The 12780-nt window shown below is 44.3% G+C and overlaps 1 protein-coding gene across 1 annotated transcript in view; it reads right to left on the bottom strand.

The window, feature by feature from the left end:
• Nucleotides 1-12780, bottom strand: part of LOC112225163 (myosin light chain kinase, smooth muscle) — an 85131-nt gene that overhangs the window by 25526 nt on the left and 46825 nt on the right. The window contains exons 12-18 of the mRNA XM_024388843.2: nt 10286-10438; nt 6808-6945; nt 4737-4934; nt 4307-4553; nt 3840-3920; nt 2716-3491; nt 399-515 (exon numbers count right to left, since the gene is read on the bottom strand). Coding sequence (XP_024244611.1) covers nt 399-515; nt 2716-3491; nt 3840-3920; nt 4307-4553; nt 4737-4934; nt 6808-6945; nt 10286-10438 — 1710 coding nt within the window. The remainder of the gene's footprint in view (nt 1-398; nt 516-2715; nt 3492-3839; nt 3921-4306; nt 4554-4736; nt 4935-6807; nt 6946-10285; nt 10439-12780) is intronic.

Raw genomic sequence — 12780 nt, 5'->3', positions numbered from 1 at the left:
ATTCAGTTGGGTTAAATGCGGAAGACACATTTCAGTTGAAGGCATTGTTGTCCAACTGACTAGGTAACCCCCTTTCCCTAAATTACGTTTCATAATCTCATATTTTTGTATTGATGGCAACAGTAGTAGAAGTATGCGACAGTTCAATCAATGTGTATTGCGAATTAATCTAAAACTAGGATTGAACCGTGCGTGTCTGCCTAATGTTTTGATGCAGGCCTGTTAGTGAGTGCTGGGGGGCTGGGCAAGGCGGACGTGCAGTGGGAGCCTGGAACAGGGACTCCAGCTCGGCTAATCTGGCCCATGTAATTGCAGGAAGTGCCTAGGGTTATGCCGGGGCAGCCGGGAGTCCAAGGGGGACTCATGGGAGTGGGACATGGCAGCCAGGAACAACTCACCATCCACCAGCACCATGCAGGAACACTCTGCTTTACCGGCCGAGTTCTCCACCCGGCACTTGTACTGGCCCTCGTCCTCGGGCAGGGCCTTGTCGATGGTCAGGGAGCACTGGCCTCCTGCAGGAAAAACACACACACATAGAGGACCTTAGCTAGAGTAGCCCCAGTACACACAGAAACTTTGTCACTGTGGCCCCCAGTACACACACACAGCGGCCCCCAGTACACAATCACATCCATAGCCAGTGACCCCCAGTACACAATCACAGTGGCCCCGAGAACACACAACCATAGCTACAGTGGCCCCCAGCACAAACACACAACCGTAGCCAGAGTAGCCTCCATTACTACCCTACGGCTCCATGAGGACATAACTCACATACTACTTTTGTTACGGTGGGACGTAAATTTAAAAAATGTGCATTCTTCAACATGACCCACAGTGACACTAAAAGGAGAATAAAAATGACCAGGGGGGATCACCTATACATGATTCCATTATTTCATTAGACGAGGCCCTGACTTGGCTGTGTGACGGTTGAGATCTGGGGCTGTGTCACAGGACATAACAGCTGGTGGTTGAGCAGTGTGCCTAGTTATGTTACTGTGCTGCTGCCCGTTGATTGTCTTGTTAAATTAGCCCTTACCCATAGCGCTGGTCAAGGGGCGTCATTCGGTTGCACTCAATAACAGACAGGCAACTCGCCGTTGTCATCGTCAAGCAATGGGACCAGAGCAACGCTTAAACCCCTGCCTCAACTCTGGACTGAACTGTTATCCCGACAAAAATGCACTCTAACTGGACTGACAAATACTGGTTCAAGATAGCCAGAGTTTCAGGTACCTGAATAAACACAAACTGCCTGAAATAACAGCGCAGTGATTATGGACGAACACGTCCCAAATTACACCTCGTTCCCTATGCAGTGCACTATTTCAGGAAAAGGGTGCCATTTGGGACAAACATGACATCTGTGTTGGCGGTGTGTCAGGGGACCCCCAGGAGCCCAGAAACAGGGAATCCTTTGGCCATTCTTACTCTACAGTCGATTCATATCACCTTGTAAATATGTGGGGCTTTCTACAAGGAGACAATTACAAGCACCCAGAACAAAACAATTTGGCACTATGATAACACCGACTCCCTCTATGTAAAGGGATAGCATCGTGAGGAAGGCGCAGCAGCGCCTCTTCAACCTCAGGAGGCTGAAGAAATTCGGCTTGTCACCAAAAGCACTCACAAACTTCTACAGATGCACAATCGAGAGCATCCTGGCGGGCTGTATCACCGCCTGGTATGGCAACTGCACCGCCCTCAACCGTAAGGCTCTCCAGAGGGTAGTGAGGTCTGCACAACGCATCACCGGGGCAAACTACCTGCCCTCCAGGACACCTACACCACCCGATGCTACAGGAAGGCCATAAAGATCATCAAGGACATCAACCACCCGAGCCACTGCCTGTTCACCCCGCTGTCATCCAGAAGGCGAGGTCAGTACAGGTGCATCAAAGCTGGGACCGAGAGACTGAAAAACAGCTTCTATCTCAAGGCCATCAGACTGTTAAACAGCCACCACTAACATTGAGTGGCTACTGCCAACACACTGTCAATGACACTGACTCTACTCCAGCCACTTTAATCATGGGAATTGATGGGAAATGATGTAAATATATCACTAGCCACTTTAAACAATGCTACCTTATATAATGTTACTTACCCTACATTGTTCATCTCATATGCATACGTTGATACTGTACTCTATATCATCGACTGCATCCTTATGTAATACATGTATCACTAGCCACTTTAACTATGCCACTTGGTTTACATACTTATCTCATATGTATATACTGTACTCGATATCATCTACTGTATCTTGCCTATGCTGCTCTGTACCATCACTCATTCATATATCCTTATGTACATATTCTTTATCCCCTTACACTGTGTATAAGACAGTAGTTTTTTTTGGAATTGTTAGTTAGATTACTTGCTCGTTATTACTGCATTGTTGGAACTAGAAGCACAAGCATTTCGCTACACTCGCATTAACATCTGCTAACCATGTGTATGTGACAAATAAAATTTGATTTGATTTGGATTTGATATGTTTCCATCATATCCCATATCGAATGCAGCGGTGCAAGAGGGGAAACTCAGTCACATCACTGTCTGTCACACTACTTCATAATATTAGAAGCCAAGCCTCCACAAACACATGGGATGCGAATTACCTACGTAGTGCACTATAAAAACCTAATAGGGTGCCATTTGGGATGCAGACATGGTCGGCCTAGTATTGGTCGACATACTTACCTTCGTTGGACAGCTTGATGAACTTGGAGGGCTTGATGACCTTCCCGTCTAGAGTCCAGGTAATAGTTGCTGGGGGGTCACAGGTCACTTGGCAATGTAGCCTCAGGCAAGCCCCGTCCACCACGCTCATATCACTCAGCTTCTGACTGAACAAAGGCTCCTTTCCAATGTTGTTACTCTCATCAATAATCCCACCTGCCACGCAGTTGATAGCGTTCTTCTCCTTCTCAGTGGCAGCAGGGGCTTTCGGTGTTGCTGCTTCTGGAGCAGGGCTCTCCCCATTCTTCTCCAAGCTCGTCTGATTCTTCTTGTTGGCCAGAACCGATCTGAAATCTGTAGGCTCTCCTTTCTCAGTAGGAGCGGTACCTGGTTTCGGGGAGGTGGTGCCCCCTTTTTTCCCCAGCACATCTCTAAAGTCCACCTGCGTGGGAGCGTTGACCTTCCTCTCATCTTCAGACAGTGTCTTGGGCTTGCCCCCTCTGGGCTGGAGCTGGCCCCTGAAGTCCATCTGTTCCGCCGTGATCTCCTTCAGGTCCTCCTCGGAGACGCTCTTGGTGGTGACTTTCCTGCCCAGCACCGTGCGGAAGTCGCGCTGCTCAGCCTCCTGCAGGCGGATCTGGTCCTCACGGTGCTCCTTGGTCTCCACGCGCCTCTTCAGGAGTCCCCGGGCTGTGCTTGGCTCTTCTGACCCCTGCTGCGGAATGGAGCTGCTGCTTGGTGGTGCTCTGCCTCGCACTGTCCCGTCCACTCCTCCCACACGCTGACAAGGCTCAGGGCTGCAGCAGCACAGAGAGAGCGAGGTGTGGAAGAGGAAAAAAAACAGGGGTTGTTTAAAAGCCCCGGCTGGCTCAGCCTCCACTAGTTAATTGGGGGAGATACACAACTCAACATGTTACATCAGAGATGACTTCAGTAGCCTTATAAGGGCATGCACCCTGAACAGGGCCCCAGCCCCCAGGCTTTGAACAATGGCACAGCTGGAGGAGGTACTGTAAACTATTTATTTGGTTATATTCAGGGATTAAGCGGATTTGAAACTGGGGTCTGGGGAGGGGAAGGGAAGGCAAAAATAGCCCAGGTTGAGGGACCTCGACAATGAAGCAGTAGGCTAGTTAGTTACATACGTTTGGTGCTCTCCACTGGACACCACTGCACCATCACTGACCACCAGAGTGGCAACACAACTGCAGTCACCCACTTTGTTCCTAGAAGAGAAGATGAGAAAAGGAATGGAAAACTGGGGAGGAGGGAGTGTTTTAATTGACCATAACTGGTCCTTTCAGACCAAATCCCTCTAAAAAAAAAAGGGACACCGTCAAGAAGAGGGCTTGTGTCTCAGTGATGGCAGTTTTAGATGACCTTAACATGACTTTTCAATATGTAACCCTAACCCATGTACTATAATAACCAATCAAAGCATAACAAAACAGTGAAACAAAAGTGAAACATTCAAGTCATCTACTGTATAAAGAGTCCTCCCACTATGTCCCAAATGGCACCCTATTCCCTATGAAGTGCATCCCCTGGTCATCTAGTCAAAAGTAGTGCACTTCATAGGGAATAGGGTGCCACTTGGTATGTAGAAGCCTACCTCAGGCTGATCTCGTAGTCCCCGGCGTGGTGGGACCGGACTCGTCTAATGAGCAGGGACACCACATCCTCCTTCTGCAGTATCTCATAGTCCAGGTCAGTGGTCACCACCTGGCCCTGCTTCATCCAGCTCCACTGAGGGAAGGGATCCCCAGCGATGGCACAGGACAGCAGGACATTCTGGCCCAGGTAGGCGGTGGTGGGCTTGAGCTTTGTGATGAACCAGGGCTGGACCCCGTCCTGGGGCTCTGGAAGACAGACATGGATAACCAACAGGTCATTATGGCATGAACAGGGTTGCAAAATGCTGGTAAAGTTACCCACATTTTTGTAACCCTAGGCGTAAACTACATCTGCTACAGTTTAATACATACAATTTCACCTGACACACCGAGCTATCTCAAGTAGAGTTAGCTAGGCTGCTAGCCTACCTTGTACAGTGAGTGAGACCTCTGTGCGAACCTCCCCTACTTTGTTCCACGCCTCACAGGTGTACTTCCCAGTGTCCTCAGGGAAGACTTCCTGGATGAACAGACTGCATTGGTTCCCCTTCCGCTCAAAGTGGAAGTCCTCAGACTCCTGGATCTCCTTCCCATTGTGGAGCCACACAATCTCTGGATGAGGATTCCCTACGACCATAAAAAGGTTACATTAAACCTCGTGTTTCATGTCCACATCATTTCAAAGTGTCTAAAATGGGATTGTGTAAAGTGACTTTAAAAAAGTGACTTTAAGATGAAAAATAAAGTGACTTTAAGATGATTTGGACCGGGGTTAAGGTAAATTCAGAATGGAGTTGCGAGTTAGTCAATTGGCCACAATTGGAACTAAAGCTATCATTTAATTACATTTGTTTATTTTAACACTTTTTTTCTGGTTCATATACAGTCCATGAACCAAAGACCAGCCCAGCTACTATTGATTATTGCCTATGGGAGAGCCACCCCTTTAGAAGGAAAGATTCACCCATTTTGAATGTTAGAACATCGCTCGGAGATGCACAAATACGATCTATCAATTCCCAGGGCCATTTCCCGGCTGTATTTCTGCCTGCTTGAATGCCGAATAGCTCAGATACACATGAAAACATTAAATTACCCCTGGAAATCGATAGAACATCACTCAGAGATGCACAAATACAATATAACATTCAAAATGGATGATTCTTTACTTTAAGTAGAACTGAACTCAGACGACAACAAAAAGTTGGTAAATGGCCTTTATGGGATGTCTTCATATATCCACCATCTTTGACCTTACATCTCAAAGCAAAAACTTGTTCAACATAGAGTTATAATCAAACTAATATTTGAAATGGTATCTTTTCTTTATTACAAACTGGATGGTTCGCGCCCTGAATGCTGATTGGCTGACAGTCGTGGTACTGTGTATCATACACAGTACTTTTCTAATTATGTTGGTAACTAGTTTATAATAGCAATAAGCCACCTTGGGGGTTTGTGATATGGACAATATACCCCGGCTAAAAGCTGTGTCCATGCTGTCCGTGTTGCATCATGCATAAGAACAGCCCTTAACCAGGGTATATTGGCCATATACCACATCCCCTCGGGCCTTATTGGTTAAGTAAGAGGTGGGAGATGCTTTTGGCAAAAATATTTGCCAAAATAATGAGACTTACGTTTCATATGTTCGTCAAATTTCTTTGAATTGATTCTACTTCCTCTAATTCAAATTCACGGTTTGGACAAAAAAGTAAGCATTTGGAGAGTGGACAGGTAAACAAAACCAAAGTACAGATTTCAGTCTCACCTTGTCCACAGACCGCTTACATGGTAAGGAAACTAAAATCATATTCTAACTTTGGGTGAACTACCCCTTTAAATTGTGCCCTATAGTAGCAGGCCGTTCAATGATATACAGTTGTCTTGCATAATTGTATGCATTTTTCACATAGGCATGATCAAAATAAAATGCATGTGCTTTAATGCTATTAGAAATCTTTATAAGAAAATAAAGCAAGAGACCCTCCTGCTCCATCACTATTCACATTAAAAAGACTAGGTCTAGAATAATGTAAATCATACGACGCATTACTAGTGACTCCTCCCCCATGCGAACAACCTCAGTGGGATAATGAAGATTACGTAATAATAATAATAATAAGTGTTAATACTCCGAGTCAATCCATCCCCTCAGGTCACACATTGGAAGGAAATGGAAATGCAGAAAACACCCGAAAACCAAACAAGTATCTCTGGGGGGCCAAGCAGGAAATACCAGCTTCTAAAGCAAACAGTCGCTGAAAACACACACGATGAGTTTTCCATTCTGATTAATGGGAATCAGGGATAAAACGAGACACCCACCAGGGTTGTATTCATTGGGGTGCACCACAGCAAAATGTTTCAAAGTAAAGAAGGTTATTTTTTAATAGAGGGGGGAAGCACTTCTTGGACTTGTCCAGGTAGTCCTTCTCCTGTTTGTCTGTTTTCTTCCGTTTGGTGCCTAATGAATACGACCCGAGAGGCCTTCTCTTACCTGTCACCTCCACGGTCATGATGACTTGGCTACCGTCCATAACTTTTAGATCCTTCAGACCTCTGAGAAATACAGGGGCCGATGGCTTCTTGGTGTCGACTGCATTTGGAGGGTCCGACCTCTTGGCACTTTTTTTAGCTGAAATGTAATATTTGCAGGGTTACTTTTTACAGAACAGGAACATGAGTCATTCACTGAACAGCACACTAAGCCTAGAGAACCAACGACGGTTAACTTTCCCCCAGTTGACGGTCATCGTGAGGGAGCTGGCCTACAACAGTCAAAAGGCTTAAAACAACAGACAAAAAGGGAGGTAAAAAATGACTTCATTTATTTTAAAACTGCAGCGCAAGTAAAAACCATTGGCAGAAAAAAAACAGCCTTGCTTGGAGGACTCTCCAAACACTTGACACAGGTTAAAAATACATTCATTCATTAAGCTAATATCATCTGCACCTGTGTCAGTTCTCCAGTGTGAAATTAAACAGCCAACAACCTATTAACAAGACAATTAGCAGTTGGGTGTGTGCATATGTCAATCAGTGCAGGCTATTGGGAGTTTGTCTTTCTGTTCATTTTCCAATCCAGTCAAAGACATAACATTACTTGCTTCACAGTTAAATATGCTATATTAAGAGAGTCTTCTCCAAGTGAAGGTCTTTCCTTCACAGTCATGTAAATAAATATTACCTCAACATGGATTCCTGGAGTACTATATATAGAGGCTGGAGTAGATCTCTTAAAATACATCCCAAATAGCACCCCATATAATGGACTACGTATGACCATAGCCCATGGTCAAAGGTAGTAGACGATATAGGGAGCCATTTGGGACACAGTCATGATGATTTAGAAAAACAAAGAGGAACATGCTGATGTTAACATGCTGATGTTAACAAACTCCGTGTGTCTCTTGGGAGTCTCTGTTCGTTCAGAAAAAGATAACCTTCTGGGAGAGAGCAACAGCTCTCCTACATCAGGAAATGAGCTGTCTGGCAGTCTACTGCAGGATATCCGAAACCTAAAATACTGAAGAACCCATACCAAAGAATCTGTGGAAAACTGTTTATGTTCTTAATGACATTGGCAGCCAAGCATATATAGGTGCTGCAGCAGCAGCCACTGTCTGCACACTTCCAGAAGCTATGGAGCAGAACGTCACGAGTACACCTGATCCTCATATGGAATTGCCATCTGGAACACAAAGCAACGCTATAAAATTAACTCCGGCAGTTTACCCTTGGAAAAAAATGGTCAAGGTTCCGGTCTGTGTAATAAATAAGGGAGTGGGGTGTCTTGGTTTCTCTACCATCTCTGATGGGGTCTGAATCCCAAATGGCACCGTTTTTCCTATTTAGTACTACATAGGGAATAGGGTGCCATTTGGAATGCAGATCATGAATACTAGACACATCCTGAACATTACCAGCATGTATTGTGCTTGGTTCTACGAAGTCAGCTCCCCATATTGTGATGTTCTTGGCAAACATGCAAGGAACATTTTCCTGAATATGCAAACACTGGAATAATCTCATTAAAAGACGACCATAGGGACGATGTTCCTGCCAAGGTCTTTGAGAGTCCAAAATCAAATTACTTGACTCATCATTACGCTTCAGTCCATTAAAGGTAGACTCAGATGAATTACATTGCAACGAACAACACCGCAGATATTAAGATGAGCGAGACTCAAGACTTCGCTCACACACAGTCATACACAGTATCTGCGCATGGGTTCGCTTCATGCTGTTAGTGGTAGTCTGGGCACCAAAACAGGCCAGCCTCGCTGTGAGAGAGAGAACGAGAGAGAGAGAAAGAGAGAGAACGAGAGACCAACGGGAACTTTTTGGCCCTCGCTCCTTGATTCATGCACACCATGTATGGCGTTTGGTTTTACGTAGTCAACCCACCTCCCTTCCCAAGTTTATAAATTGAAATGGCTCTAACCCTGTGGATGTCACGGCCCCAACAGACAGGGAGGCAGGCTTGTCATAAACACAGAACACCGTCTGTATGCATATCCAGCATGCCAGAGGGAGATCCAAGGCATCTCCAGCATGTTTCCATCAGCACTGTTGCTTAAACAGCCCTGCTTCACTGCTGCCTCAGCCAGCATTCCAAATGGCACCATATTCTGTTTATTAGCGCACCACCTTTGACCAGTGGTGTAAAGTACTTAAGTAGTTTTTGGAGGGTCTCTGTACTTTATCATTTCAATTTTTGACAACTTTTACATCACTACATTCCTTAAGAAAATATTGTACTTTTTACATCCATACATTTTCCTTGACACCCAAAACTACTCATTACATTTTGAATGCTTAGCAGGACAGGAAAACAGTAAATTTCACGCACTTATCAACCAAACATCCCTGGTCATTCCTACTGCCTCTGGCGGACTCACTAAACACACGTGCTTTGTTTGGAAATGAGGTTTGGATGTTGGAGTGTGCCCCTGGGAAAATGGTGGTATTTCAAATGTTTACCCCAGCGAAATAAATAGCTAAACCTCCACCTTGAAGCCTGGCGTGTGCTGATAGACAAGGATTTCATCCCAAATGCTAACCAATTTTTTTCCCCAGTGTGCTGCTTTTGATCAGGGCCATGGTCAAAAGTAGTGCACTACTTAAGGAAATAGGGTGCCATTTGGGACTAAAACTGCTTGCTGGAACAGAGAGAGCAGATGTTTCCTTAAATGCTACATCGGATCCCTAAATAGCTATTATCTTAGAGTAGCACTTCTTCAAAGAGGCTCAAAGTACTCACAAGAGACAATTCAGGGCTTTAGCAAACTGTCAAATACTCATTCTTCTAAAAAAAAAAGAAGCATTTTCCTAACTCATGAATTGAGCGCATTCTCAATTTAGCCAAAACAAAACGCGTGTTTAGATGTTCAAAAACGTAAAATCTAAACTCAGTTATCAAAATAACATTCATTGGTCATTCCCCTAATTTTAGCACTGCAGACTTTTGGAAGCCAAAGTCAAAACATTTGAATATATTACAAACTATAGGGCTTCGGGGACTAATAGCGGAACTGCTAAAGTACAAGTGATCAGCATCATTTTGAGAAATAATTACATACATATGTGCTCTATTGGGGTAGTCCTCTGGGAAATATCTGATACATCAATCACAGATTAAATGTGTCTTCTCAAAGATGCAAAGGATAAAGAAACACATCTGAGGCTGGATGTATCAAGCGTCTCAGAGAGGGGAGTGCTGATCTAGATCAGTTTCGCCTTTTAGATGACAATGAATAAGATTACCCGGACAGAGGGGAGCTGATCCTGGCATTCCTACACTGAGGTAGCGTTAACACAGGAAGTCCAATTCTGATCTTTTGCCCAATTATTGGCAAAAGATCTGATTGGTTAAAAGACCAATTAGTGAAAAGAACATCAGAATTTGGCAGCTTGTGTAAACGCAGCCTGAGAAACTTGATACATATGGCCTCTGTAGAGGCTCCCAGGCCCACCTTTGATGATGACTTTGGCAGTGCACACGGCTCTCCCATGGATGTTCTCAGCAACACAAGTATACTGGCCCTCGTCCTCTGGCAGGGCACCCTGGACTATGAGTTGGGCCAGGCCATTCTCAAAGGAAGAGCGGGCGTATGGCATGGGCTTGTCTGATGGTGGAAGAGAGAGGAACATGTGTCACACTTGAGGAACACCTAAACACAATCCACTCCCAGCAAAAATAGTTTCTCTTACACAGAGCAGGGTACACTTTTGCTGTCACGGTAAAGCAGGGCTGTATTGGGGAGAGATAATGAAAGGTCATTACAAATGAAGACGTTTACCATGCAGGACTTGTGTAAATCCATTTTCATATCAAATCAAGGGACTAAGAGAGTGTATTCCTTCAAATCAATTCTGAATGGTCACGTTTTGTAAACAGGTGTAGCATAACAGTGAAACGCTTACTTCCCAACAATGCAAAAATTACAATTGTTCAGAAGTTGGGGGCCACTTAGAAAAGTCCTTGTTTTTGAAAGAAAAGCACATTTTCTGTTCAATAAAATAACATCAAATTGATCAGAAACACAGTGTAGACATTGTTAATGTTGTAAATGACTACATGAACTACATAGGTATACAGAGGCCCATTATCAGCAACCATCACTCCTGTGTTCCAATGGCACGTTGTGTTAGCTAATATATCAAGTATATCATTTTAAAAGGCTAATTGATCATTAGAATACCCTTTTGCAATTATGTTAGCACAGTTGAAACAGTTGTGCTGATTAAATAAGCAATACAACTGGCCTTCTTTAGAATAGTTGAGTATCTGGAGCATCAGCATTTGTGGGTTCGATTACAGGCTCAAAATGGCCAGAAACAAAGACCTTTCTTCTGAATCGTCAGTCTGTTCTTGTTCTGAGAAATTAAGGCTATTTCATGCGAGAAATTCCAGGAAACTGCAGATCTCGTACAACGCTGTGTACTACTACATTACAGCAATTCGACCATGAAGGCCTGATTCACTCAGTCCCATCTGAACAGTTGATGTTGAGATTTGTCTTACCTGAACGATGAATTCGGGCTGCAATTTCTGAGGCTGGTAACTCTCCTTTCCTGTGGCGGTCCTCATGAGTGCCAGTTTCATCATATTGCTTGATGGTTTTTGCGACTGCACTTGAAACGCTCAAAGTTCTTGAAATTTTCCAGATTGACTGACCTTCATGTCTTAAAGTAATGGACTGTCATTTCTCTTTGATTATTTGAGCTGTTCTTGCCATTATATGGGCGAGGTCTTTTACCAAATAGGGCCATCTTCTGTATACCACCCCTACCTTGTCACAACACAACTGATTGGCTCAAACACATTAAGGAAAGCAATTCCACAAATTAACAAGGAACACCTGTTAATTGAAATGCATTCCAGTTGACTACCTCATGACGCTGGTTGAGAGAATGCCAAGAGTGTGCAAAGCTGTCATCAAGGCAAAGGGTGGCTACTTTGAAAAATCTCAAAACCTATTTTGATTTGTTTAACACTTTTTTTGGTTACTACATGATTTGATGTGTTATTTCAAAGTTTTGATGTCTTCACTATTATTCTACAATGTAGAAAATAGTACAAATAAAGAAAAACCCTGAAATAAGTAGGTGTCTAAACTTTTGACCTGTACTGTAAATATAGAAAAACATTTTAACAAGGGATAAGACAATGATCAATGACAACTTGGTGTATGTGATGTGTGGGGCAAATATTTTTGCCACAAACTTTCGCTGCTGCTGCTACTGTCTTATGTATCCTGTCACTTTACCCCATACACATCTACCTCCATTTCCCCATACCCCTGCACATTGACTCGGTACTGGTACCCCATGTATATAGAGCCAAGCTATAATTTATATACATGATAGTCCAGTGTGTGTGCATGGAGTCAAAAGGATGGATTTAGTTCAAAAAGGGTCAATGCAGATAGTCCGGGTAGCTATTTTGTTAACTAATTAGCAGTCTTATGGCTTGGGGGTAAAAGCTGTTCAGGAGACTTTTGGTACCGCTTGCCATGCGGTAGCAGATCAAACAGTCTGACACCGCCTGGTAGAGAGGTCCTGGATGGCAGGGAGTTCGGGTCCAGTGATGTACTGGGCCGTACGCTCTACCCTCCGTAGTGCCTTGCGGTCAGATGCCATACCAAGCAGTGATGCAGCCAGTCAAGATGCTCTCAATGGTGCAGCTGTAGAACTGAGGCTCTGAGGGACAAGCCAAATCTTTTCAGCCTCCTGAGGGGGAAGAGTTGTTGTTGTGCCCTCTTCACTACTGTGTTGGTGTGTTTGGACCATGATAGGTCCTTAGCGATGTGAACACCGAGGAACTTGAAGCTCTCGACCCACTCTTCTACAGCTGCTCAGCGCATGTGTCTTGGTAATCTGTCTGGCCCTGTGGCCTTGTTAATGTTAAACCTGTGAAAAGGTCTTACATCAGCTACGGAGAGCGTGATCAGTCATACGGAACAGC

Source organism: Oncorhynchus tshawytscha, linkage group LG26 (genome assembly GCF_018296145.1).
Source record: "Oncorhynchus tshawytscha isolate Ot180627B linkage group LG26, Otsh_v2.0, whole genome shotgun sequence".
In the NCBI taxonomy this organism is placed as follows: Eukaryota; Metazoa; Chordata; class Actinopteri; order Salmoniformes; family Salmonidae; genus Oncorhynchus; species Oncorhynchus tshawytscha.
The sequence above is the reverse complement of the archived record's forward strand: the minus strand, read 5'-3'. Positions and strand labels throughout refer to the sequence as shown.